This window comes from Rattus rattus, chromosome 9 (genome assembly GCF_011064425.1).
Source record: "Rattus rattus isolate New Zealand chromosome 9, Rrattus_CSIRO_v1, whole genome shotgun sequence".
Classification (NCBI taxonomy): domain Eukaryota; kingdom Metazoa; phylum Chordata; class Mammalia; order Rodentia; family Muridae; genus Rattus; species Rattus rattus.
The window spans coordinates 83,286,350-83,311,509 of record NC_046162.1 but is presented as its reverse complement, the minus strand read 5'-3'; the positions used below and the strand labels follow the sequence as shown (position 1 = coordinate 83,311,509).

Sequence of the window (25,160 nt, the reverse complement as noted above, 5' to 3'; positions counted from 1 at the left end):
AGACAGGGTAACTTTTGCCTGACTTTTATAGTTGGAATTAAAATAATCTCAGCTTAATATTTGGTACAAATATGAGTATGGAAGAACAGCAATCTAATGAATTGGTAGCATGTGACTGTCTACTTCTGAGCACTTGTCCCTGTCTAGGTATTAACACTTTCTCACCTGAGCCATAGGTCTTGGTGTGGCATAAAGGCAAGTACTTTCACAGTTCTTGTAGCAAGTTCAGGACAACCAGGGCTACACAAAGATAGGAGCAGAAGAAGAGAAGATGTCTTAAAAGATGTGTTTATAAATCCATAAATATGTTAAATGACTTGAATGTTTTGTGTTTCCTTGGATAGACAAGGTGAGTGTCTACCACTGAGCCCCAGCTCCACAACAGACAAAGAAACTGCGAGGTCAAGCAGAAGACGCTTAGATAGAAAGCGCTACAGTAGCTAGTGGACAGGGAAGTCTGAGAAACTGATCAGGGGACCAAAGCTTCTAAATAATTACGGTCCCAAGTGCCAGACCACCAAGAGGAATCTTAGTAGACGAAAAGAAGCTCATGAAAATTTACTTCCAACATTGCTGAGTGAAACAAAATTTAGAATAAAGCAAGGTAGAGGTTTTTTCCTCCTTAACCATTAAACTGATAAAGAGAATTTAACTGTCATGTAAGCAATCATATACATTTTTTTTTAAATGATAGGTTTCTCTCTTTATAGCTCTGACTGTATACTGGTACTCTTGGTAGATCAGGCTGGCCTTGAACTCCATTTGCCTCTGCTTCCTGAGTGTTAAAATTAAGGGTGTGTGCCACCATACCCAGCTTCAAACGAATTTTTATCCCACTAGGACTCTTTCCTTGTAGGTTTTAGTTTGGTGTCTATAAACGATTATTCTTTTTTTTTTTTTAAGCGTTCATGGGAAATGAAAAATAATATCCTGTTCCCATTACTACTTAGTTTTCCCACTACTGTAGGAGGAATAATCAAAACAAGAATAGATTTGGTTAGGAGTAATGGAACATTGCACAGAACCATGATCCCACCCAGATGCTCAGGCTCTGGCATCCCCGTTAACATCACTCCAGGAACTTATGAAACAAGCACACATTCCTAGGTCCTGTGCTTGCAGACTCTTACTTGTCAGTTCAGGCTAATCTTAGAATAATATTTTAAAAAATATTTTATGTATGCGCCACAATTGAACTATAGTTACAGTTATCCAACATGGATCCTGGAACTGAATTTAGGTCCTCTGGAAGAGCAGCAGTGTGTGTGTGTGTGTGTGTGTGTGTGTGGGAGAGAGAGAGAGAGAGAGAGAGAGAGAGAGAGAGAGAGAGAGAGAGAGGAGAATATGCATGCACGCATGTATAGTTTTGTTTTGAAGTAGGGTCTTACTTTATAAACCAGACTGGCATTGAACTCATCTGACTGTCCTGCTTCCACCTTCCAAGAGCTGGGGTTAAGGGTATGTGTCACCATGCTCTACTTACTCTTAAGACTCACATTTTGGTAGCTATCTCAGTGCCTCATTGACTAAATTATACTGGAGTACTATACAGATTTTGAAAAGAACTGTGCAGGGCTGGGGGAATGGCTCAGTGGTCAAGAGCACTGCCTGCTCTTCCATTTCAGTTCCCAGCACCCACATGGTGGCTCACAGCCATCTGTGATGGGACCCGGTGCCCTCTTCTGGTGTGTCTGACAGCTATAGTGTACTCAGATAAATATAATAATAAATCTTTAAAAAAATGTGCAGTGGCTGTGTTTTCTCCTGTGGAAGCTCTGATTAACATAAGAACTGTTTATATAACATGAAGATAAAAATGATTTTAACCCTTTTTTCAGATTTATTTTATGTGTATGATTGTTTTGCCTGCCACTTTGATGCATGGTGCCTGTGGCAGTTAGGTGTCAGTTCTCCTGAAAATGGGCTTCTAGGTAGTTGTGAGTCACCATGTGGATGCTGGGACTTGAACCTAGGTTCTCTGTAAGAGCAACATGCATTCTTAACTACTGAACCATCTCTTATTCAGATTTGTATACAGAGAAAACTTCTAGAAGAAACCAGAAAAAAGTTCGAAAGTTTTATTTCCTATTAAGCTTTCTTTCTTTCTTTTTTTTTTAAAGACGTTGGAGAAGTGTTTTTTTTTTCTTTTTTAAGATTTATTTATTTAGGGGGTTGGGGATTTGGCTCAGTGGTAGAGCGCTTGCCTAGGAAGCGCAAGGTCCTGGGTTCGGTCCCCAGCCAAGAAAAAAAAGAAAAAAAAAAAAAAAAAAGATTTATTTAAGTACACTGTAGCTGTCTTCAGATACACCAGAAGAGGGCATCGGATACCATTACAGATGGTTGTGAGCCACCGTGTGGTTGCTGGGATTTGAACTCAGGACCTCTGGAAGAGCAGTTGGTGCTCTTAACCACTGAGCCATCTCTCCAGCCCCCTTGTTAAGCTTTCTTTTTTTTTTTTTTGGAGCTGAGGACCGAACCCAGGGCCTTGCGCTCTACCACTGAGCTAAATCCCCAACCCCTTGTTAAGCTTTCTTAATGCTCTCCCCCTTTCTCTTTCTTCCTCACTTCCTTTTGCTTCCTTTTTCAATAAAAGGGAGAGAGCTCTCCCAGGTGATTCTGACGTGCACCTTGATAGGAAACCAGCTATATCCTTTATAGCCTCATCTTTTTTTTTTAAAAAGATTTATTTATATATGTACACAGTAGCTGTCTTCAGACACACCAGAAGAGGGCATCAGATCTCATTACAGATGGTTGTGAGCCACCATGTGGTTGCTGGAAATTGAACTCAGGACCTCTGGAAGAGCAGTCAGTGCTCTCAGCCACTGAGCCATCTCTCCAGCCCTTACAGCCTTATCTTGTCATGGATAAATAAAGGCTGTCTCTCATACTTAGTCTCTTGGCATTGGTGGAAGAAGCTTTGAGAAACATATTCTTCGTTGGATTAGCGATGCCAAAGTTTTGTTGGGCTCAACTACTGAATTTGTGTGGATAGCAGAGCACTGGTCACCTGAGAGGACAGGTCTCTGTGTTTAACCAGCTTTGTTCTAGGATACAAAAGACATAAAGAAAATGATCCAGTAAAGCCATTGCCAGGGAGTAGCAGGGACAGGACACAGGTTCAAACCCATCTGGGTATGAAGTCCTTTTAATTCTTCCATGTGTTAGAAGGTTGAGATAAAGATGGAAAGGGGATGTGTGTAAAATTATTGCTGCCTCAGATCAGTATTCTCAAAACAATAGTGTAACCTTCATCTCTGTAATGCACTGTTAATGACTGGAAGACCTAAAACTATTCCCTTCAGTGGAAGGAAGGAGGGTGTCATGGACGATCACTGTGTTTCTTTCTGTCCCTAGCCGCTGCTTTGATGGTAGCACTCCTGTCCATGCAGCAGCCTTTTCAGGCAACCAGTGGATCCTCAGTAAAGTGCTGACTGCAGGGGGTGACCTACGGCTCCATGATGAGAAGGGTCGGAACCCACAGGCCTGGGCCTTGGCAGCCGGGAAGGATCGTAGCACTCAGGTAAAAGTGCATCTCTGTATCCAATAGAAGAAGGTGGGCTAATAGTCAGGATTCCTGGGAGCAGGTCAAACTTTTACAGCAGTCTTAGCACTGGAATTGGATGGAAGCCTGAGTTGAAGTAAACTGAGTGCATGTGGAGGCCAGAGGTAGATGTTGGGTGTCTTTGCTCAGTTACTCAACAGCAGTTTTCGTAAAGATTGATTTTTTTCATTTGTGTTTTTGCCTGTATTTATGTCTGTGTGAGGATGCCAGGTCCCCTGGAACTGGAGTAACATTGATAAGCTGCCATGTGGGTGCTGGGAAGTGAACCCCAGGTACTCTGGAAGAGCAGCTAGTGCTTTCCAGCCCCATCTTTTTAGTTTTTTAAAGGTATGTCTTTTCCTTTATTATTCGTGTGTATTGCATTTTCGTGATGTGTGTGCCTTGGCATGAATATGGAGTTCGGAGCACAACTTTCAGGAGTTGCTTCTGCCATGTGGGCTCTGGAGACCAGACCCAGGTTCTCTGGAAGAATGAGAAGCAAGTGCTTTTAGCCACTGAGCCATGTCTTCAGTCTCTCCTCCTTTCTCTTTTTGAGACAGGCTCTTTCACTGAAATGTGAGCTTGTGAGATCTCCCTGTTTCCCTTCCCTCATGCCTTCCACCCCCAGTGCTGGACTTACAGGCATGTGCCACCCTACCAAGCTTTGAATGAGGGTTCTGGGATTCTGAACTCAGGTCCTCATTCTTACATGGCAGGCACTTCACCAACCAAGCCACCTCCTTATCCTAGGATGTTTTAATGAGGACCAGGTAGCATGAGAAACGTAAAGCAGAATGGCATGCTGAGGGCCAGCACTTCCATGGACAGTCCCTGTCCCTGCCTGTGGTTTTTCATCCTCTACCATGGCTTCCTTGTTCGTTGAAGGACGGGTTCTCTCCATGAAAATATTCCATACCTTTAGAAAATCGTGTAGATTTATCTCTTTCCAGAGTTTCCTGTTGAGAGCCCTCAGCTCCTCAAACGCACCTGCATGTTCACACCTCCATCCCCTGATGCTGTCAGCGCTGAGTGTCTGCTGTGTTACAGATGGTGGAGTTCATGCAGCGCTGTGCTTCACATATGAAGGCTGTCATCCAGGGCTTCTCCTATGACCTCCTGAAGAAGATAGACTCTCCTCAGCGGCTCATCGGCAGTCCGCCCTGGTTTGGGGGCCTCATTCAGGGGTGAGCACAGTCTTGAGCCACTTCAGCCTTCCTGGTGGCTCTTTAGCAGCGTAACAGGTAGAAAGGTTGAAAAGCAGGAAAGAGAGAGCCTGTCGCTGATAAACTGCTAGGGAAATAGGACCTATAGTATTTCCAAGATCAGAATTGTAACATTCACATCTTCCTCCTCCTCTTTTTCTTTTCTTTCTTTTTTAAAGACATTGTCTCTCTACATAGCCCCAACTGCCTTGGAATTCACTGTACAGATCAAACTAGTCTCAAACTCAGAAGCTAGCTAGCTGCCCTGCCTTCTGAGTGCTGGCAGTAAAGGTGTGTGCCATCATACCTGGCAGCAGAACCGTTTCATTCAGTCTGAGTTGAAACTGCTGAAGCATCAGCTAGCAGCCATTGCATGCATAGCACTATTACTGTTTCCAGTGAAACCTTAGTTGGTGGGACCCTGGTGTGCAGGAGTGGTCTGAGTGCGGTGTGTGGGAAGAACAGTGGCTGGGTAAGTACCATTTATACCTAGTCCTGGCCGATGTTCTCTTCTGTAGGCCAGCAGTTTTACCCTCTTAGGCTGTATTTTTCCCATCTGTAAAATGAAAAGGTTGCAGAAGATACGCTTTGTGACTCTTTCCAACTCTGACCACCTGTAATTGTATCTGTCGTAACTGGGATCCAGGAGTGGGTGAGAGAGATGGAGTCACCAACCTAGGAAACAGGCCAGAGACTAGCATTGAGGTGCAGGTCTGTTTTTGGTTTTTTTTTTTTATATAGCCTTTGGACCAATGGGGAATTGACATGAGCTCTTGAGTAGCCACCTTTCCCACTGTCACTATCAGGAGATGCCAGGTGGCTGGCACCTGAAGGGACTTCCATAAAGCCTGGGGAAGCAGCCACCACCCTGTTCTGGGCCCATGCTGAGGTTCTACTAGTTTGCTAGGACACTGTTTTGTGTCAATTGTATGCCAGTGGACATGGCACTTCTATTACTAGAGCAGCATGGAAGTCTCCCTTACTGTCCCCTGAGACCCACCCAAGGGGCCACAGCACCTACACTGACGGATGATGTCACCTCTTAGATAACAACGTCAAGTACCAAGTTCTTGTGGTGAGCTTTTGGCTGCACTGCATCGTGCTCCCTTCGAGGCATGGCACGGACCTGCCCCGGAGGTGTCTCCGATCTGTGAATGGAAAACAGGCGTGCACACACACACACATACACACACACACACACACACACACACACACACACACACGGAGGTGTCTCCGATCTGTGAATGGAAAACAGGCGTGCACACACACACACACACACACACACACACACACACACGGAGGTGTCTCCGATCACAGGCGTGCACACACACACACACACACACACACACACACGGAGGTGTCTCTGATCTGTGAATGGAAAACAGGCGTGCACACACACACACACACACACACACACACACACACACACACACACACGGAGGTGTCTGATGATCTGTGAATGGAAAACAGGCACACACACACACACACACACACACACACACACACACACACACACGCGCGTGCGTCACACAGAGAGAGACAGAGATGCCAGTTAATTTTAAAATGCCTTAGCTAATTCAAAGGCTGTGCCCTCCTAAACCTCTGTCCCTACTACCCCAGGCCCAATCGGGAACACGACCAGTGGCCACTTACCTGAAAACTCACGTGGCTTGATGGCTTTATCTCCTAGTACTACTGCAGCCCCTTTTTTTCCCAGTCTTGGCGACTGTCCCTGAATGTTCTCCCAGGTTCCTCAGAATCAGTGATCCCAGAGGGATCAGGACAGAAGTCCTGGTAGATGTTACTTTGGAGATGACTCCTTTTATTTTTTTAAAATATCTTATTTATTGTGTGTGTGTGTTTTGTGTGTGCACGCACACACATGCAACCATGCATGCATGCACACACCATCATGCATGAGTAGAGATCAAACGACAACCTATGGGAGTCAGTTCTCTCCACCATCTGGGTCTCAGAGATCCAACTCTGATCATCAATCAGGCTCAGTGGTACTTTACCCACTGACCATTTCTCCTCTGCCCTGGTAACTAACTCTTCTATTCCTGTAATATACTGAGCTAACAGCACCTGAAATGACCTGTGAGAGTATAAATGCAGGAGAAAGAACCACAGGTTCTTGCTCAAAGGGTGTCTGTTACACCATCTTCATTTCCATAATAAAAACTCAATAAATTATGTTCATTTGGCCATACTTATACTGAAGTTGGAATACAGAGAAAGTCACCATGGTTCCTGTGCTAACACATTATACAAATTAGTGAAGTCATCTTCCAGTGTGGATGTTAGAGGGAAGAAAACTGAGCCAGCCGTCCGCCTCAGGACTGGTTGCTGCTGCTGAGCCTCACCACTGCCTGGTGATAACCACTGTTCTTTGTTAACTCCCCTCCCCCCATGCCACCTAGCTCAGGCTAGCTTCCAGTTAAAGATGGCCTTGAATTCTGTATTCTCTGTTTCCACCTTCCAGGTGCTGGGGTTATATGTACTGCCTTGTCTGGCTGCCCGGGCTGGTCTTGAACTCACTAACCCAATGCCTTCAAACTTGAGGTCCTCGTGCCTCAACCTCCCAAATGCTGAAATTACAGCTGTGTGCTGCCTCTCTCAGCTACCTAAAGTCTTTGTCCCCTTTTGTGACAAAGTCGCATGTAGCCCTGGCTGGCCTCAAACTCACTGTGTGGCCAAGGATAACCTTGAACTCTGGATGCTCTCCCTCTACCTCAGAAGTGTTGGGATTCTGTAGCTTCACCTGACTTGGATCTTTCTGTGTAGCCTGGGTTAGCCTCAAATCCTTCATGGGCCTCTCTCACTTTCTTTAGCCTCTTAGGTGTTGGGATTACAGGCTTGCACTAGTAGGCTTGGCACCAAGGTCATTGATCATGCACACAATTAAAATGGAAAAAAAAGGAGGAGGGAGCCAGAGCTGGTGGCTCTGGTGGCTCAAGATCAGCTCACTGCTTGTAATTGGCTAGAAATCTGAACTCTCTTTTACTCTCCTGGGGCCGGAGCTGATTGCTTCTGGCAGTTAGCCACCTGTGGAGAGCAGCAGGTGATTAGAAAAAGACAATCAATCACTTGGGCTGGAGAGAAAGAAAAGAAAAAAAAATAACAAAACCAAACCACGTGCACATCACACTCAAGCTCATAGCTCTAAAAGCAACTATCATAAGAACAGGTAGAATCATTACAGCAGGATAATTGATTACATGGTTCTCCAAACATTTTTACATTCCTAAGTTCATAGTAAGTTCAAAGCAATAGTTCGTGTCGTAGGTCAGTAAGGTTTAAGGAGTTAACGGCAGAATTGTGTACATGTCTTTCCATGAAGACTTGCACCTGAATAAATATTCCTTGTTTACTATTTAGCTACGCAAGTTATAAGTTCAAAGCAATAGTTTTTATGTCATAAATTAGCATGAACAGGTCATTTATTTTATATCGTATTTTTAAAGTTTTTTATATAGTTAAATTAGCTAATTATCTATTTTATGTTTGTAAGTAATTATTTTGACCTAGCCTAGATTGAATGATTTTCCTTGATTATAAATATGTCTCAAGCCTATTTTTTTTCCTAGTGTAATTTATGTGCCTGTGATACATGAAGGTTCATAAAACTTTTTTGTAGCTTTCTTATTCTGCAGAGGGACTTAAAATTACTTGAATCAATTCAAGAGTTTTAGAAAATTGTTATCAGAAATTATGAAACCATCAGTTTATCTAAATAACATTACTACATGAAAGTGCATCTTCATATTGATTCTGCAGGAAATCTGCCCAGCAGAGTGGGTTAATACCCAGGAAACAATGGGCAGGTAGGGTCTCTGCACACCATGCCAGACATATGAGGAATACACAATGGCAGCATGGAAAGGCATATACCTGGGGTCTATGTCTCTTCAGGGCACACCCATCATAGTCATGCAAAAACGATGGGCCACCTCCAGGAAACTCGCTTGCTATGGTTTTTCTGCATGGCTTCTGCCAACCACGTCTTCAAAAAAAAAAAAAAACCAAACCAACAAAGACATAACTTTTTCATTCCTTTTTCAAAGTCAGGGTCCCTCTCTTAGCCCGCCCATCCTAGCCTCCAACCCATGGCAATCCACTTTTTTTCACTTCCCAAAGGTCTGGATTACAGTTGTGGGCACCGTGCCTGCAAAGACACTCTTTTTTTTTCTTTTTTCCGGAGCTGGGGACCCCCCCCGACCCAGGGCCTTGCGCTTCCTAGGCAAGCGCTCTACCACTGAGCTAAATCCCCAACCCTGCAACAACACTCTTAACAAGAAGTCTGGCTAGGTGGATGGTGCTCAGGTACGTCCTTGTAGGGCTGCTCAGCACAGAGAAAGGGATTAAAAGAGCAAGTTGCAGTCAGGTGTTTGTCAGGCACCACCATGAACAGAAAGAATACATGTCCTCTTCCTCTGGTGTAAATCCATGGCCAACAAGATTCTTTCTAAAGCAGAGGGAAAATGGTACCATCTTTCTTTGTCCTCTTATCTGTCTCCCCCAACAATGTTTCAGAGTTTTCCAACCTACCTGATCTGTTGTTTTTCAAACTTAAGTAAATTGCCCTTGAGTTTCTTCTGAGTTTAAGTTCTTGTATCTACCAAACTAGTTGTACATAATTACACATTATACCCTGTGTTCCTCAGTACCAACACTTGGGGAGGGGTACAAGATCTCATACCAGCCTGGGCTACCTAAAAGGACCTTGTCACAAGGAAAAGAAAGACCAAATAGTAGATAAATACCAGCTGCCTTAGTTTGTTTTCCTAGTTGCAGTCTGTCGTTGAGAGGAATGGCAAGAACTCCAGCTGGAGCAGAGGCAGGCACTTTCTCTCTCTGCGTGTCAGGTTGAAGGCTAACTATAATAACATTTTTTGAAAACTCGGGTTTAGTATTGTTCTTCTGGGTATGAATAATAAATTCTTACTTTTTCTCTCTTTTCTTTTTAAAAATATTTCTAGAAGCCCAAATAGTTCTCCTAACCGACAGCTTAAACCTGGAATCATTTCTGCCCAAAATATCTACAGCTTTGGCTTCGGGAAGGTAAGAAGCTGACACTCATAGTCTAGGTTTGCTGATTTAGCTAGAGAATCATATGACCATATCTCTCCACCTTATTCGACTCTAATGGGTTTTGTGGGGTAAGGATTGAGATAGTTCTGCCTCAGTGCTAGGATTGCAGGTATAAACTACCATACCTGCTCTTGGCTAAACCTGGTGATTTTCTTTTCCAGATACTGGAAAAGCAAAGATCATTCATACACCCAGCATATCCCCCAATGGCCTCTTTCCCTAACTGGAAGAATAGAAGATCATAAGGATACTGTTTCTCCTCAAAGCATTCCTCAGTTCATTAAAAGCATTTTAGGTATATTTATTAAACCCGTGGAAGGGTAAGGCCATCAGGAAGCAAATCCATAGAGCTGGCACAGCTCTCTGCCTTTCTGTTAAAGGCAAATGCCTGAGACCTTCACGAGAATTGAAAAATCTCAGTCCTTTTGCATCTTACGCAAGATAGGCCTTTATCTCTACGTAACACCAGCCCTTAATTCCTCCTCCTTATCCTCAGATAAGATATCCTGTCTTCTTTGCTAGTCTGCGTTGTGGGAGAGATATTTCTTAGTGCTCCATCCTTACTGCAAAATAAACAGTAAACACTGTAGTGAAATGATTTGAATGACTCTGGCAAGAGAGTAAGTGTATAGAAGTGATCCCACTGGGGAACATTGCTGAATGGATGAAGGGTCTTTGCTCTCTACCAAGGCACTTGGGTGAGGGTGGAAGTAAAAAAAAAAAAATTTGGCTCCCCCCCCACCCTTCTGTTGATGGAAGTGAACCCAGGAGCTCTGGTGTGATCCTCAGATGCTTTATTTCGGGAATAAGTCCCTAGCACAGGTGTATTGGCTTTTGTACACATGGCCTGGGTTCTGGAGATGTTATGCCTTACTTTTTTATTGCTGTAACAAAATGCCCTGATCAAGGCATCTTTTTAAAAAAGAATTATTTATTTATGTTATGTATATGAGCACCCTGCAGCTGTCCTCAGACATACCCAATGAGGGCATCAGATCCCATTACAGATGGTTGTGAGCCACCATGTGGTTGCTGGGAATTGAACTCAGGACCTCTGGAAGAGCAGTCAGTGCTCTTAACCTCTGAGCCATCTCTCCTGCCCCCTCATCAAAGGTGCCTTATAAAAGAAAGCATTTAATTTGGTGGCTCATGACTCCAGAAGAAGAGTGGTGGCAAGCATGGCAAGTGGCAAGCAGGCTTGGTGCAAGACCACTGTCTAGAGCTTACTTCTGATACACAAGCATGAGGCAGAGAGAGCTAACTGGGAAAGGAGTGAGTTGTTGAAACCTTAGCCCACCCCAGTGCCACACCTTCTCCAACAAGGCCACACCTCCAAATCCTTCCCAAACAGTTCTACTAACTGGGGTCCAAACATTTAAACATATGAGCCTATGGGGGCATTCTCATTCAAACCACCACAGTCCCTGTCACATCACTTCAGGAAAGATCCTGGACTTCTGTCTGAACCACCTCAGTAAAAGGGAAAGAATATTTCAAGATTCAAAATAATATAAAGTCAATTGTGGATCATGTATGATTATGCCTCTGATCCTACCCCTTAGGAAGGAGGAGTTATTGTAAAAAGAAATGCTAGGAGCTACCTGAGACAGCATTCTCCCGTAATACAAGCACTCAGGAGGTGGCAGGAAGTTCATGCATTTGAGGCCTATATAAGCTACATATTGAGATCTTATCTAAAAACAAGTAGCATTGCTGGGCATGGTGGTGCACACCTTTAATCCCAGAACTTGGAATGTGCAGGCAGGCTAGTCTGAGTTTGAGGCCAGCCTGGTCTACATAGTGAGTTCCATATCATGTCCCCAAATCAACCAACGAACCAAGCACTACTACCAAAGAGAGCATGGGTGGGTGTATTTACTAGGTAAGTAGCATCGCTAAGCAAAGGATAGGAGGGAGGGAGTCTGCTTTCCCTTTCTAATTCCCACAGTTTGAAGCTGTGCTTTGGTTTCAGTTTTACCTCACTTCGGGGATGCAGCTCACTTACCCAGGATCTCTTCCAGTAATTGGAGAAAAGGAAGTGATCCAAGCTGACGATGAGCCCACCTTCTCTTTCTTCAGCGGCCCCTACATGGTCATGACCAAGTAAGTTGGAACTGGTCAGTGGGAGTTAGTCCTATGGGAAGTGTTTATGGCCTTCTTGGATGTGACAGAACTGACTGTAGACATTACCAAAGGACACTTTATCCAGAGAACAACTGCTCTGAGAAATTTCCCGTTTCAATATGCTAACCTTTCTACTGTCTAAAGAATTACAGGCAACAAGACGGTAATTGGCTTGCATCTGAAACGGGATGTGTCTCTCATCAACCAAATCCAAGGATAGTGGTAGTAACAGGATTTGGATGTGACAGAAACCTGTTGGATGTACTCAATCCTCAGAGACCTTATCCCTGCGGGGTCAGGAGAGTTGTTCTGGCCAGAATGTCTCAGCTTTTAGAAGCTGGATGTTTCTTTACTTCTTCAAAGAAACACACATCTACAAATGCCTCTGCTGGGTCCACAAGGCTCCTGTGTCCCTCATTTTTCTGCCTGTGCTATGAATTTGTTTTTAGATCATGCCTCTGTCCCATCACTATGGCTCATGTCCCTCCTAATGGGTTCTTAAGCATTCCGTATTGTCTAGATCACCACAGCTCTATTCGTTTGCCACACTGCTGTCACCGTTATCTGACAGAAAAACCTCACCAAATTATTCACTGCCTTGAATCCCTCTGTGACCTTTGCCTCCTCACTTAATTCTCCAGTGTGCTTTAGAGCCTAGAGGTTGTGGAAGAGAGGATAGTAGAGATTCTGTGTGAACCTGTTTTTCAGTTGTGTGGGAAAATTGGTTCACTGAAGCAGGGGCTACTCAGCCCCTCTCCTTTTGCTCTCTCCTGCTCTTTTAGCCTCGTGTGGAACAGGAGCAGAGTTACAGTGAAGGAGCTGAACCTTCCCACCCATCCCCACTGTAGCAGGCTGAGGTTGGCCGACTTGCTGATTGCTGAACAGGAGCACAGCAGGTAAGGAGACCCATAGAACAAGAGCCAGCGTGGGGCTGAGTTGTCCACACTGGACCTGCGGTACAGCAATCTCACCTAGCCTTGGCATGTCCTGAGTGTTAGGCTTGGTTGACTTCTAAAAACTGCTGAAGAGAAAGGAATTAAAGAGGAGTCTGAGGAGTGTGGATTGTGATGGTAAGGCCCTCAATTCTGTCATCTGTCCTGTGACTCAAGTCTTTGTATGGACAGGACCCAGGACCATCTGTTGTTTTTTTTTTTTTTTTTTTTTTTTTCCTATGTCCCCTGACACCTCTGTTTGGGACTCTGTACTGATCTGGAGAGCAAATGGCTGTCCTGTTCTCATAGAGCACAGCAGTCCATGAGGTCAGATCTGAGGACAGCATCTCCACTCCTCAGGACATGTCCATGAATCTCATGGCTTCCTGAGACTCCAGACCCATGTCATGTAGGTCTCGGCCAGTCAGATACTGGATTCCTGATTTCATACCAGGGCCACCAAGGAACGGAAAGGAATCCTGGATCGTTGAGCTAGGTTCTGAGTAGACCACACAGCCCTGTAGGAGGTGTTTCTGGACAGGTGAAATGCTTGCTTTTGAAGACACTGGCCTGAACCCAAACAACCTGAAAAGACAATTGGGTAGGCATGATGTGTGCTTGACATAAGGCTGAATAGATCTGCGACTTTGAACACATTTCCTTGGTGTTTTCTACCTCCTTTCTAGGAAAGCTCCACCATTGAGCTCCACCTCTAACTCTTGGTTACTTTATTTCTACAGTGTGAGTAGGAAGCTCCATTTCAGAGATGACTTATGCAGCCTATATTGAGTGTCTTAGCTAGGTTTTTGGTGTTTTATTTATTTATTTTATTTATTTATTTGTTTATTTTTTGCTGTGATGAAACACCATGGCCAAAAAGCAAGTTGGGGAGGACAGGGTTTATTTGGTTTACACTTCCATATTGCTTTTTATCATAGAAGGAAGTCAGGACAGGAACCTGCAGGCAGGAGCTGATGCAGAGGCCATGGAGGGGGTGACTTACTGGCTTGCTTCCTCAGGCTTGCCAAGAGCCTGCTTTCTTTTAGAACTCAGGACCACCTGCCTAGGAATAGATCAACCCACAATGTGCTTGGCTCTCCCCATCAGTCACTAATTAAGAAGATACCTTACAGTCTGATCTTGTGGAGGCATCTTCTCAAGTTTGGTTCTCTTGTTTTAGATAACTCTTAACTTGTGTGTTACACTGACCTACAACTAGCCAACATACAGAGTATTTGATTTGTAGTTTTTCCTACACTGTCATTATTGCCACTGATAACTTTCTTTATATACTATTTATTTTTATTTTATGCTCATTGCTGTTTTGCCTACATATATGTCTGGGTGAGGGTGTTATAGACAGTGTGAGCTGCCTTATGGGTTCTGGGAATTGTATCCCCATCCTCTGGAAGAGCAACCAGTGCTTTTAGCCACTGAGCCATCTCTCCAGCCCACCAGACAATGCTTAAACCTTCAGCTTCTTCCAATAGATGTCTCCCCTTCCAGAACCCATCTTATTTTCTAAGAAAATGCTGTATATAGAGTGTATTTTGTTGGCCTTTGGTTTCTATATATTGATTGTTTTTGAGACAAGATGTCAGGTACTCCAGCCTGGACTTGAGCTTACTGTGTAGTAAGTAGAGGGTGGCCTTGAACCTCTTGCTACCTCCATCTTCCAGTTTCTAGGATTAAATGCTGTGCCACCATGCCTGGTTGTAAGGGGATTTGTTTAGAACGTGTTCAAATGACCTAAAAGAAAGAATATCACCTATATTTTCATCCTGCTGTCCTATTCCCTGTCCTTCTGAAGATTTTTATCTTTTTTAGCAACCTGCGGCATCCCAGCCTGTTGCAGCTGATGGCCGTATGTTTGTCCCGGGACCTGGAGAAAATTCGCCTGGTTTATGAGCGTATCACAGTCGGCACACTATTCAGTGTCCTCCATGAACGAGTAAATGGTCATTCTATACATTGCCCAGCTGTCCTTGCCCTGCCCTCTTCCTTACTCTCTTTGGAAGAGAAACTGTCAGTCCTTTTCCAGGTTTGTGGTGTCACAGGCCAGATAAGACTGAGAAGCATGTGTGGGGCTGATGTGATTTAATTCTTTTCACATTGCTCGCTTGATTAATGTGTCTTCTGTGTACCACCCAGAGGTCAGAGGACAACTTTTTGTACGGAGTGCTCTCCTACTATGGGTGACAGGGATTAAAGTCAGGTCACCAGGCTTGGCAGCAAGCACCTTTACCCTCTGAGCCCTCTCACTGGCCCTAATACAGTATTTTTTTTTTATCGTTAGTCTTCCTCCTCTTCTTTTTTTCATTAAACAAATTTATCAGTGTGTGTGTGTACATGTGCATGTGCCCACATGCATGCTGTGTCCCTGTGCACATATGCCACAGTTATGTGTGTGGAGGTCAGAGGATAACTTTGTGCAATTGGTTTTCTCCTGTCATCTTTTTTTTTTTTTTTTTTTCCGGGCTGGGGACCGAACCCAGGACCTTGCGCTTCCTAGGCAAGCGCTCTACCACTGAGCCAAATCCCCAACCCTTCTCCTGTCATCTTTACTGATGATGTTTAAACCTTCAGCTTCTTCCAGTAGGAAGGGAAACCTTCCCAGGGCAGGTTTACTGGTGTGAGTGGACAGACCTCCCTGGCAGTTTCCCCAGGTTAACGTGGAAAGCACATACCAAGTCTAGAGTACTTCCTCTCATGCTCCCCTGTAGAAAAGGAGCTGAGGCTTAGAGCCGAGAACTGGGTCAGTGGAACTGTAGTCACTTAACCTCACTGACGTTTAGGCTCCCATCTGCCAAATGAGAAACCAGGAAGCAGTAAGAAGCAAATTAAAAGGCTTTGGAGATGGCACCAGGAAGTCTTTTCTTTCTCTCTTGCTTGCAGAGGTCCCAGTTCCCAGTGTTGCACATGGAAATGATTGTGCACCTGCTCCTCCAGATTGCTGACGCCTTGATATACCTGCATTCCCGAGGGTTTATCCATCGCTCCCTTAGCTCCTACGCTGTCCACATTGTCTCTGCAGGAGAGGCAAGGCTGACTAACCTGGAATACATGATGGAAAGGTAGGTGTAGGATGCCGTGTAGCTTCTTTTTTAAGAGGGACTCCACGGGTGGCGGGGGGTGGGAGGAGGACCTCAATTACAGCGTTGAAATCTAATCTGTTCAGGACATGTGATTGGTGGGAAAACTGTCCACCAGCACAGAGATTATTCCTAAAGGCCTAGCTTTGTTTGCCAAGGCTATAGATAAGACTATTTTTTAAAAAATTGTTTTACATATTGTGTGTGGGGGTTGGGAGGGAGAAAGGAGAGGGAGAGGGCAGCTTATGGTTCTTTTCTTCTACCGTGTGGATTCTGAGAATCGAAACCAGGCCATTAGGCTAGGTGTCAGGACCTTCACCACTGAGGCCTTCCCCAATCCTCCTTATCCTCCGCCCTCTTGTCTGAAATGGAGTCTTGTGTATAGCTCAGTCTGACCTCAGATCTACAAAGTAGTCCAGCCTAGACTTGAATTCACAGTTCTCTTTCATAGGCTTCTCAAGAGCTGTTACAAGTGTGTGTTGCCATGTCTGGCTGAGAAGTTACTTCTGCTTAGCGTAGTCTTGTTTTCATAAACATGAAATATGTGTATACTAACCAATGTGTATCAAAGCCTCTATCTATCTACTCTTAAAAATTTCCAGTTATTACAACAGAGGGTTGGGTTTTTTTTCTTTTTCTTTCTCTTTCTTTCTTTTCTTTCTTTCTTTCTTTCTTTCTTTCTTTCTTTTTTTTTTTTTTTGAGACAGGGTTTCTCTGTGTAGCTCTGGATGTCTTGGAACTCACTCTGTGCTTTGTAGACCAGGCTGGCCTCCAACTCAGAGATCCTCCAGCTTCTGCTACCCAAGTGCTGGGATGTGTGCCACCCTGGTCTGAGTTGTGTGTTCTTACCTTATAATCAACTGTGTGTGTTGAAATACTTGTTACACATTTCTCCTATCACTGGCCAGCCACCCCCTAAGGCTTCAGTTGTCCCCTGCATTCTTTTCATTGCTACCGAGGGAATAAGGGAAGGCATAGAGGGTACACAGTAAGGTTTGGGGCTTACCTAAAGGAGTACATCACAGCTTCCCACTTTACACTGGCCAGAGCCCAACTACCTTCTTATTGAACAGAGGCTTAGAAATGTGCCTTAGGGGTTGGGGTTTAGCTCAGTGGTAGAGCGCTTGCCTAGCAAACCACAAGGCCCTGGGTTGGTCCCCAGCTCGAAAAAAAAGGAAAAAAAAAAAAAAAAAAAAAGAAATGTGCCTTAGCTGGAGAAGAGAGGAGGGAAGGTAAGGGGCACCAGTTGGCATTCTGGACGGTTTTCTCTTCTGCTCTCAGGACACTCAAGTGCAGCAAGAGACACTTCAAACAACTCCTGTGTTCAAATGCTGGAAGTTGAGCTTAGTTTCCTTCTGGGCTGGGGCCAAAGGCTGACTCTTAATTCTCCACCCCAGGCAGAGGGCCTCCGCTGTACATCCTTGATGTTGTCCACAGCTCTAAGCCTTTGGGGCTACGTTGGTTCTGCCTCAGGCACTGCTCTTAGCCCCTGGACAGACTCTGTTTACTTACCCTCCTTCTCCCTCTGCCTGTTTGCCACCCATACCGCAGGCATAGCTCAGTGCTCATAGAGTTGTTTTATTCATTACTGAGTCCCAGATCCTGAGAACAAGCCCCGACTCATGGGCATTCAGTGTGATTAAAACCCAGTTTCTTACCTTTCCATGTCTCAGTGGTTCTTGTGCTCTGTCTGGAAAGGAGTGCAGGGACTAGCTTATGCTTGGTCCTGAGACCTTGGTAAGGACTCTGAATTTTACCCTAGCTATTGAGGTACTGTAAGAGATGGTTTTTGAGGATTAGAGTATTATAGATAATACTCTTGCTCTTGTGTGTGAAGATGCTGTGAGAGCAAGAGAGCGGCAATGGATCAGAGAGGGAATGACTGGAGCTGTTGGAGTTTTCTATGAAATAGCAGCAAAGGTCAGGTGACAATCATCAGTCAAGCCTCAGATCTGTCCATTCTCAATCCTAGTTAGAACGCAGGGTAGACCAGTGAGATAGCTTGCTCAGCAAGTAAAAGTGCTTGCTACACAAGCCTGACAACCTGAATTGGACCCTCAGAACCCATGATAGGAGAGAATTTCTATGTGAAAGTTGTCTCTCCTCCCTTGCATCCCCTTCCCTCAAAAGGGTTTTTCTCTGTAGCCCCTGACTATCCTGGAACTCACTCTGTGGATCAGGCTGGCCTTGAACTCAATAGATCTGCTTCCTTCTGCCTCCTTAGTGCTGAGATTGAAAACGTGTAATACTGCCTCCTACCTATAAAAGTTGCCTTTTGATCTCATACATACACATAGACACAGACACAGACACAGACACACACTTTCAAGGTCTTCCTATTTAGTTAGCCCAGGATAGACCTATACACTTGCTAGATAGCCAAGAATGGCCCTTAAACTCCTGTTCCTCTTTCCTCTACTTCTCAGCTGCTGGGACTATAGGCCTTGTTGCTTTCTGGTCATCTGAGCTCACTTTTAGTCTAGTCCTTTTCTGCATTCTGTATCATATCTACCAGATCTAGTATATCTTGCATACACTTATTCCCCCTTGTATTTTTTCTTTTTAAAATTGTTTTCAAAGTATACGTGCATGTGTGTCTGTGCATGGGTATGTGCCTGTGTGTGCAGCTGCCTGAAGGGGACAGTGGTATCAGATCTCCTTGGAGGTAGTTATAGATGGTTTTGAACCACCCAACATGAGTGCTAGGAATTGAACTTGGGACCTCTGAAAGAGCAGTAGGTGCCTTTAACCATTGAGCCTGCTCTTTCTTCAGCCCCATCTTTTTTGTTTTTGTTGGTTGGTTGTGTTGTTTTTGTTTGTTTGTTTGTTTGTTTTTGTTTTTGTTTTTGTTTTTTGCCACTTGATCTTGCTATGTAGCTCTTGTTGGCCTGGAACCCACTGTGTAGACTTGGCTGGCCTCAAATTTGTGGCAGTACTCATGCTTTTGCCTCTTGAGTGTTAAGATTACAGCCATCCCTAGCACTAATTTTTAAAACATTTTTGTATGTGTGCGTACACAGGTGTATTTGTGTACATGTGCCTGAGGAGGCCAGAGGAATCTTCAGCTGCTCTCCATCCCAAGGGTCCTTTGGTCTCTGGACTCCCAACCTTCCTCACATGAGATTCTCAGAACTCAGTGATAAAGGAAGAGCTTGTTTATTAGCACACAGCTGTATCCTGTAACTATTGCTTAAAGAGGCCTAGCCCCATGAGAAATATTTCATGGTTTCCAAAAGGTTAGACCTTGTCATCATCCTGTGACCATTAACGTGATCTTTTCATCTCCATCTAAAGGAAAGATTTCCCCCAGTGCTGAACAAGCTTTACAGAAGCTGAACTGTGCAGGGTTCAGTTAAGACCATTTGATCTTTAGCAGACAGGAGTCACTGTCTAAGCAGCTATTGGCAGTGGTTGCTTCCTAAGGGAGATGAGCAGATGCTACTCTTTCCAGAGAAGAGGAAGGTGCAAGCAGGCTCACAAAGCAGAAGCCAGTGTTAGCTCTGTTGTCGCAGATCAGAAGTAGTTTCTTATTCCAGTGTAACCTCATAATTAATATTAAAGCTTGCTATTTTTCCTTTCTCCTTCACATCCCTCTTTTGGAAGGTGATTGACTGCATATACGGCTCTAATTTTAGAATTCTGCTTCATCAAGAGCCAGGGTTCATTTGCTGTGTTACTTAGTAGGTGGGCTTAGAAGTCAACACTATTTATAACTTTATAGCTTGCAGAAAAGGAGGCATGATGGGCTTGAGAGATGGCTTAGTGGTTAAGAGCACTGACTGCTCTTCCAGAGGTCCTGAGTTCAAATCCCAGCAACCACATGGTGGCTCACAACCATCTGTAATGGGATCTGGTGCCTTCTTCTGGTGTGTCTGAAGACAGCTATGGTGTACTCATACACATAAAATATTTATTTATTTATTTAAATCTTTTTTAAAGGTGGTAATGAACTGGAGTTGGTAGCTCAGGGTGCAGGTCTAAATAACAGGTTCAAAGTGATGAGGAGGAATGGCTTTGATAAAGATATCAGCCCAAAATTTCAATTCCAGTAGCTATTCCAGGAGTCTCAGGGTGTTTTATAGTGCTTTTTTCCCTTTTGGATGTTTGCTTTTAACTGTTTAACTGTTTCTAACTTATCAGCACATTAGAATATAGCGGCATTCTTTGTTGAACACTGTGCAGGTCCTCCCTTCTCGATTACTAAGACCTCTTCTGGAGGATGGCATATGCAAAAGAATCCTCTTGGTCCTGTATTGTTCCTACTACTTCACCTATCTGTTCCCTGTCCTTTATAGCCTATAGTCCTCGATAGATAGATCACTGTGCTCTAAAGATGCTATTCTTCTAACCCCAGGTCCACACTAGTTGTAGCTCCCATCCTCACTGCTAGGGAAATGAGAACAGAAGTGCTTTTAAGCCTGCCATGGGCTTCTATCAATGATATCAGTGATAGCATTACCTTGGACTTTATTACTTCATGGATTTATATAAGCCAGAGGACAAGGCCCCATTCTTTTAGGAGGGAGTCACTGATGGGCCCATATTCTTATAGCACCCAGGACCAGTGGCCCAGCTGTGGCACCATCCATAGTGAATTGGGTTTTCCTACATCAATCATTAACTAGGAAAATGTACCACAGGCTTGCCCACAGGCCAGTCTCCTGGGGACATTTTCTCAGTTTAGGTTCCCTCTTCTCTAGTGACTAACTCATGTCACATTGACAATAAAATAGCCAGGATGGTTGTATTTGCTCAGTATTTGCTGCATGATTGGATGGATGTAGACAAAAGGAACACCTGAGGGGACAAAGTCAGCGTTGACTACTTTGGCTCTATAATCCAAAGCAGCTAATGTTTTTGTTAACTTTCTGCTTGATAATTCTATCAGAGACTTCAAAGACCAACAGAAATGACACAGTTGGTCAGTTAGGAGTGCCATCTGCTGTTGAGAAGACAGCATAACAGTCTATTCTGGTTTTATGCTCCCGTAGAAATAGGAATCCTGAAGTGAAATGAAGTTTTCCAACTCCCTGACTTCTTTTTAAATTATGATGCTGGGAATCAATTCCAGGGCCTCACACATGCTAGGCAAGTGCTGCACCTATGGTTAAGCTACAGCCTCCGCCCAGCCCTTTCCCTAAATGAGGAAACAGGTCCAGAGGAATGAAGGGGTCCAACGACCCAGCCATTTGGTTAGGGGCTCTGGTCTAGCTCTAGCCAGCTGTAGAAATGTTCCTAGGCCATAGGCAGGATGGACTGGAAGTTGAATGCAGCCAGGAGAGACTGGATGGAGCCAGGGAGCCACAGTAGAAAGAGGAGGAATACATGGAGGAGCTGATGTTAGCATCTGCTGGGGTGGGGTGAGGTTGAGAGGAAGGAGAGAGTGGTGAGAGTTAGCTGGAGTTCATGAGAGTCATCCTGGGCATGATAGACATGACAGTCGGAGACCTCATCTGGGCTTACTGACCTCAGAGTAGAACTTCAGGTAGAAATGGCAATCAGCAAGTTACCATAGCTGCAACGTAAGTTCTTTGTGACGTAAGTTGATGATCTGTGAGTCTAAACAGCTTTCAATTGTGTGTTTATTTTGGCTAACACTCTGTTGGGCACATTAGTTTAACATGCTTGTTAATGGTAATACCTCACCTCCTGTTGTAAAGATCAGTAGCAGTCTTTTTCTAGTCTTAATTCCTCAATTGAATCTTTTTTTTTTTTTCTTTTTTCTTTTTTCTTTTTTTCGGAGCTGGGGACCGAACCCAGGGCCTTGCGCTTGCTAGGCAAGCGCTCTACCACTGAGCTAAATCCCCAACCCCATCAATTGAATCTTTAAAGCAGGACACCACTTGACTCTGAGTCTCTCACCCTCAGCACTACCCCACCCCTGTCCTGTGGGCGGGGAACATGGGGCCTCTCATAGGAAAAGTGAGCACTTGAGCTGCACCTCAGCCCTCCCCATCTAGCTCTAATAGAGAAGGAAGAAAGGCTGTAAGAGAAGAAAGTGAGAGTAAATACAAGAAAAGATTTGAATTTTGCTTATAAGTGACTTGTCCTTCTCCAGAGCCTTAGCTAGGCCTGAGGTTCCTTTGAAGAAATGCCCAGCTTGAAGAAAGAAGCATGGTAGTTTCTTAAAATATAGTATAGATAATAGAATATTCACTGCCCTCTTGTCTGTGTTGATCGCTAGCACCCCATAAAACAAAACCATGACCAAAAAAATGCCTATTGATTTTTTGTGATATTAATGTAATTGATGTTAACTTAATATATAATTATATGGTAAATATTCCAGATTTACACATTAAATATATAAACATGTATTAGATTTGTGTGCATATCATAGTATACAAGTCACCACTTTACCATTAACAATACAAATAAAATGCCAGGATCACATTTTCTAATTCATGGTTTGCTTACCTCTGTGCTCTCTTCTCTGTCAAAGGTCTTTCATATACCCTGTGCAAACCAACTGATCTACATCCCCAGCACTGTAATAACTTAGTTCCTAATTATCAGTGAGCAGTCATCAAACCTTTACCAAATGCCTACCATTATGGTCATATTATTTTTTACTTGGTAAAATGAGTACCACAGAGGGTGGCCACACCCATAATTTCATTTGATTACTATGACAGCCTTGGGCAGTCAGTACTGACTTCACCTCACCCTGAGGTCTCTTATTGGTCTGAGAGATATTTAGGATGGTTGGACTTGGCTCATAGGGTGTCTGGTTGAAGTTGTTTAGGCCAATCAGTGAACCTTGATGAGCTAAAACCCCTCATTCCCCAAAGAACACAAGTTCAGAAAAGAAACAGTCTTTGATTGGGTATGGGAGTGCACACATTTTATCCTAGCATTCAAGAGGCAGAGACTCTGTGAGTTCTATGCCAGCCTGGTCTTCATAGGAAAAAAGTTCTTGCCATTAAGCCTGATAATCTGAGACCCACCCCTGGGTTCCACTTGGTGGGAGGAAAGAGCTGATTCTCACAAATTGTTCTTTCAACTCTACATGTGCACTCTGCCACACACATGTACTCATGTACATAGTAAATAAATGTAATAAAATATATATTTAAAAATAGTAAAGTAGCTACTAGGAACTTGCATATAAGATATAATAAACAGTGGCAAAAACTTAAGTGCATGCATGATATAATAAACTTCAACAACAAACTGTAGCTAGTAAAACAGTACTACTTTTAAAGTAGGTGGTTAGGGAAGGGCTCCCTAAGGGGGCCACTTTCAAATTAACGCCTTGGTCTCAAGAAACAGCCAGTCACTGAGCATGCCAGGCAGAGGGAACGACTCATGTCTTCCTAATGGAACTGAAAGATGGCTCCTGTGGTTGGAATGGAGTGGTAAGGAAGGAAGAGTGGTCACACAAGATGATGAGTGTAGGGTCAAGCAAGCAAGGATGGGAAGGAATTGCAGGAAATGGAAAAACACCAGGGAAGCCTATTAAATCAGTATTCAGTTGGATTTTCAGAAGCTCCAGGAGATTGCTGTAGGAGAATACTTAAGTGCACTTTATGGTGATTAAAATGTTTCCGTAAGATGACTGTGCTTCGTATTCCCTTCCGTAGCCAGGACAGCGGTGCACACAGGGACATGACTCGAGTGCCCCTCCCAGCCCAGCTGTACAACTGGGCTGCACCGGAAGTGGTCTTACAGAAGACAGCCACAGTGAAGTCAGACATCTACAGCTTTTCCATGATCATACAAGAGATCTTAACAGGTGATCCCAGAGCACATTAAACGATGACCAGCATTCTTATTTTTAGCTTAGAGATTTCCCCCAGGAATTACTTAGTTTTATGAAATTTTAGAACTTAACCAAAAAAATCTTGAAGGGTCTTCTTTTATTCTGTCTGAGATAGGGTCTTGACTTCAAGGATTTTCTTTGTCCTTATTAGACATAAGATAGTTTCCCAGAAATCTTTTTTTTAACTATTAAGACTCAGAAAAGCCCATAAATCTTCTTGCTAGTGATAAGGCATTTAACAGAAGAAGGGAGGAAAAAATCCCTCCAGTGCTGGGGGATTGAACCTGGGACAACAGCTCTGTCACTTGAGTTGTACTCCCAGCTGCCAGAGCAAAGGGTTTCTGAATATTTATTGAAAATTCGTTTGAATATTTGTGTTAGTACTTAAGGTTCTTGGTGATGTACCCCCTTTGAAAACCTTAAAGGAGAGAAGGTTGGCATCTGGGGAGTAAACGTGAGTCTGAACTCTCACTATCGCAGATGTATATACAGTGTCTCTTGAAAGAAATGAAACGCCTTCAAAACCTCCATGACTTTATGGAGAGCACTCCATAACTGAAGACAAGAGGACTCTGTCAGGAGACAGAGAGAGACAGACATAGCCACATGCAACACACCAAGTAAAACCACATTCAGGTTAGGGAATAGGCCTGAGTCAGCTGACCTTCTGATGTTTGCCATCTCAGAGGCAAAGCTACCCTTTCCATGAGATGAACTCATGTTCTGCCCAGCTTGATGCCGGGCATTCCCTTGTCCCCAAGTATGCTAGGGATGCCCCTGTGTGCAGGATGCTGACACTAATGTTTGCTGTTCCTGGCAGGTATTTGCCTGGTGTATAGGTAAAGCGGCTCTTTGTCCATAATTGGCAACCAAGCCAATTTTCTGTGGGAAGAAAGTAATGTTTAAAGAGATCAAGTGACTTCACTAAAGCTACTTAACAACTTCTGGTTTAAGTTTTTTCCTTTTTTTCTTTACTTCTCTACATGTTGCATGTTGTTTGTATTTTTAAATGATTTATTAACATATATTAATTATATGTAATAATGGTTCATGATGATGTTTTTGTACATGTATAAAATATATTTATCATATTTACCTCTATTGCTCTCTGTTTTTTTTTTTCCTTTTTTTTTTTTTCTTTTTTTTTCGGAGCTGGGGACCAACCCAGGGCCTTGCGCTTGCTAGGCAGCGCTCTACCACTGAGCTAAATCGCCAACCCCTATTGCTCTCTGTTTTATTTTTAATTTTATTTTATGTGTATGGGTGTTTTGTCAACATGCATGTCTGTGCACTGCTTGTGTGTCTGGTGACTGCAGAGTCCAGAAGATGGCATTGGATTTGCTAGACTAAGGTTACATATGAATGTGAGCTGCATGTGGGTGTTGGAAATTGAACCTGGGTCCTGTGGAA

The 25,160-nt window shown here is 43.8% G+C and overlaps 1 protein-coding gene across 1 annotated transcript in view; it reads left to right on the top strand.

Moving 5' to 3' along the window:
• Positions 1-25,160, top strand: part of Tex14 (testis expressed 14, intercellular bridge forming factor) — a 95,603-nt gene that overhangs the window by 28,123 nt on the left and 42,320 nt on the right. Inside the window, exons 3-10 of the mRNA XM_032913928.1 lie at positions 3,358-3,523; positions 4,592-4,728; positions 9,729-9,810; positions 11,813-11,943; positions 12,747-12,860; positions 14,724-14,847; positions 15,792-15,970; positions 23,572-23,723. Coding sequence (XP_032769819.1) covers positions 3,358-3,523; positions 4,592-4,728; positions 9,729-9,810; positions 11,813-11,943; positions 12,747-12,860; positions 14,724-14,847; positions 15,792-15,970; positions 23,572-23,723 — 1,085 coding nt within the window. The remainder of the gene's footprint in view (positions 1-3,357; positions 3,524-4,591; positions 4,729-9,728; positions 9,811-11,812; positions 11,944-12,746; positions 12,861-14,723; positions 14,848-15,791; positions 15,971-23,571; positions 23,724-25,160) is intronic.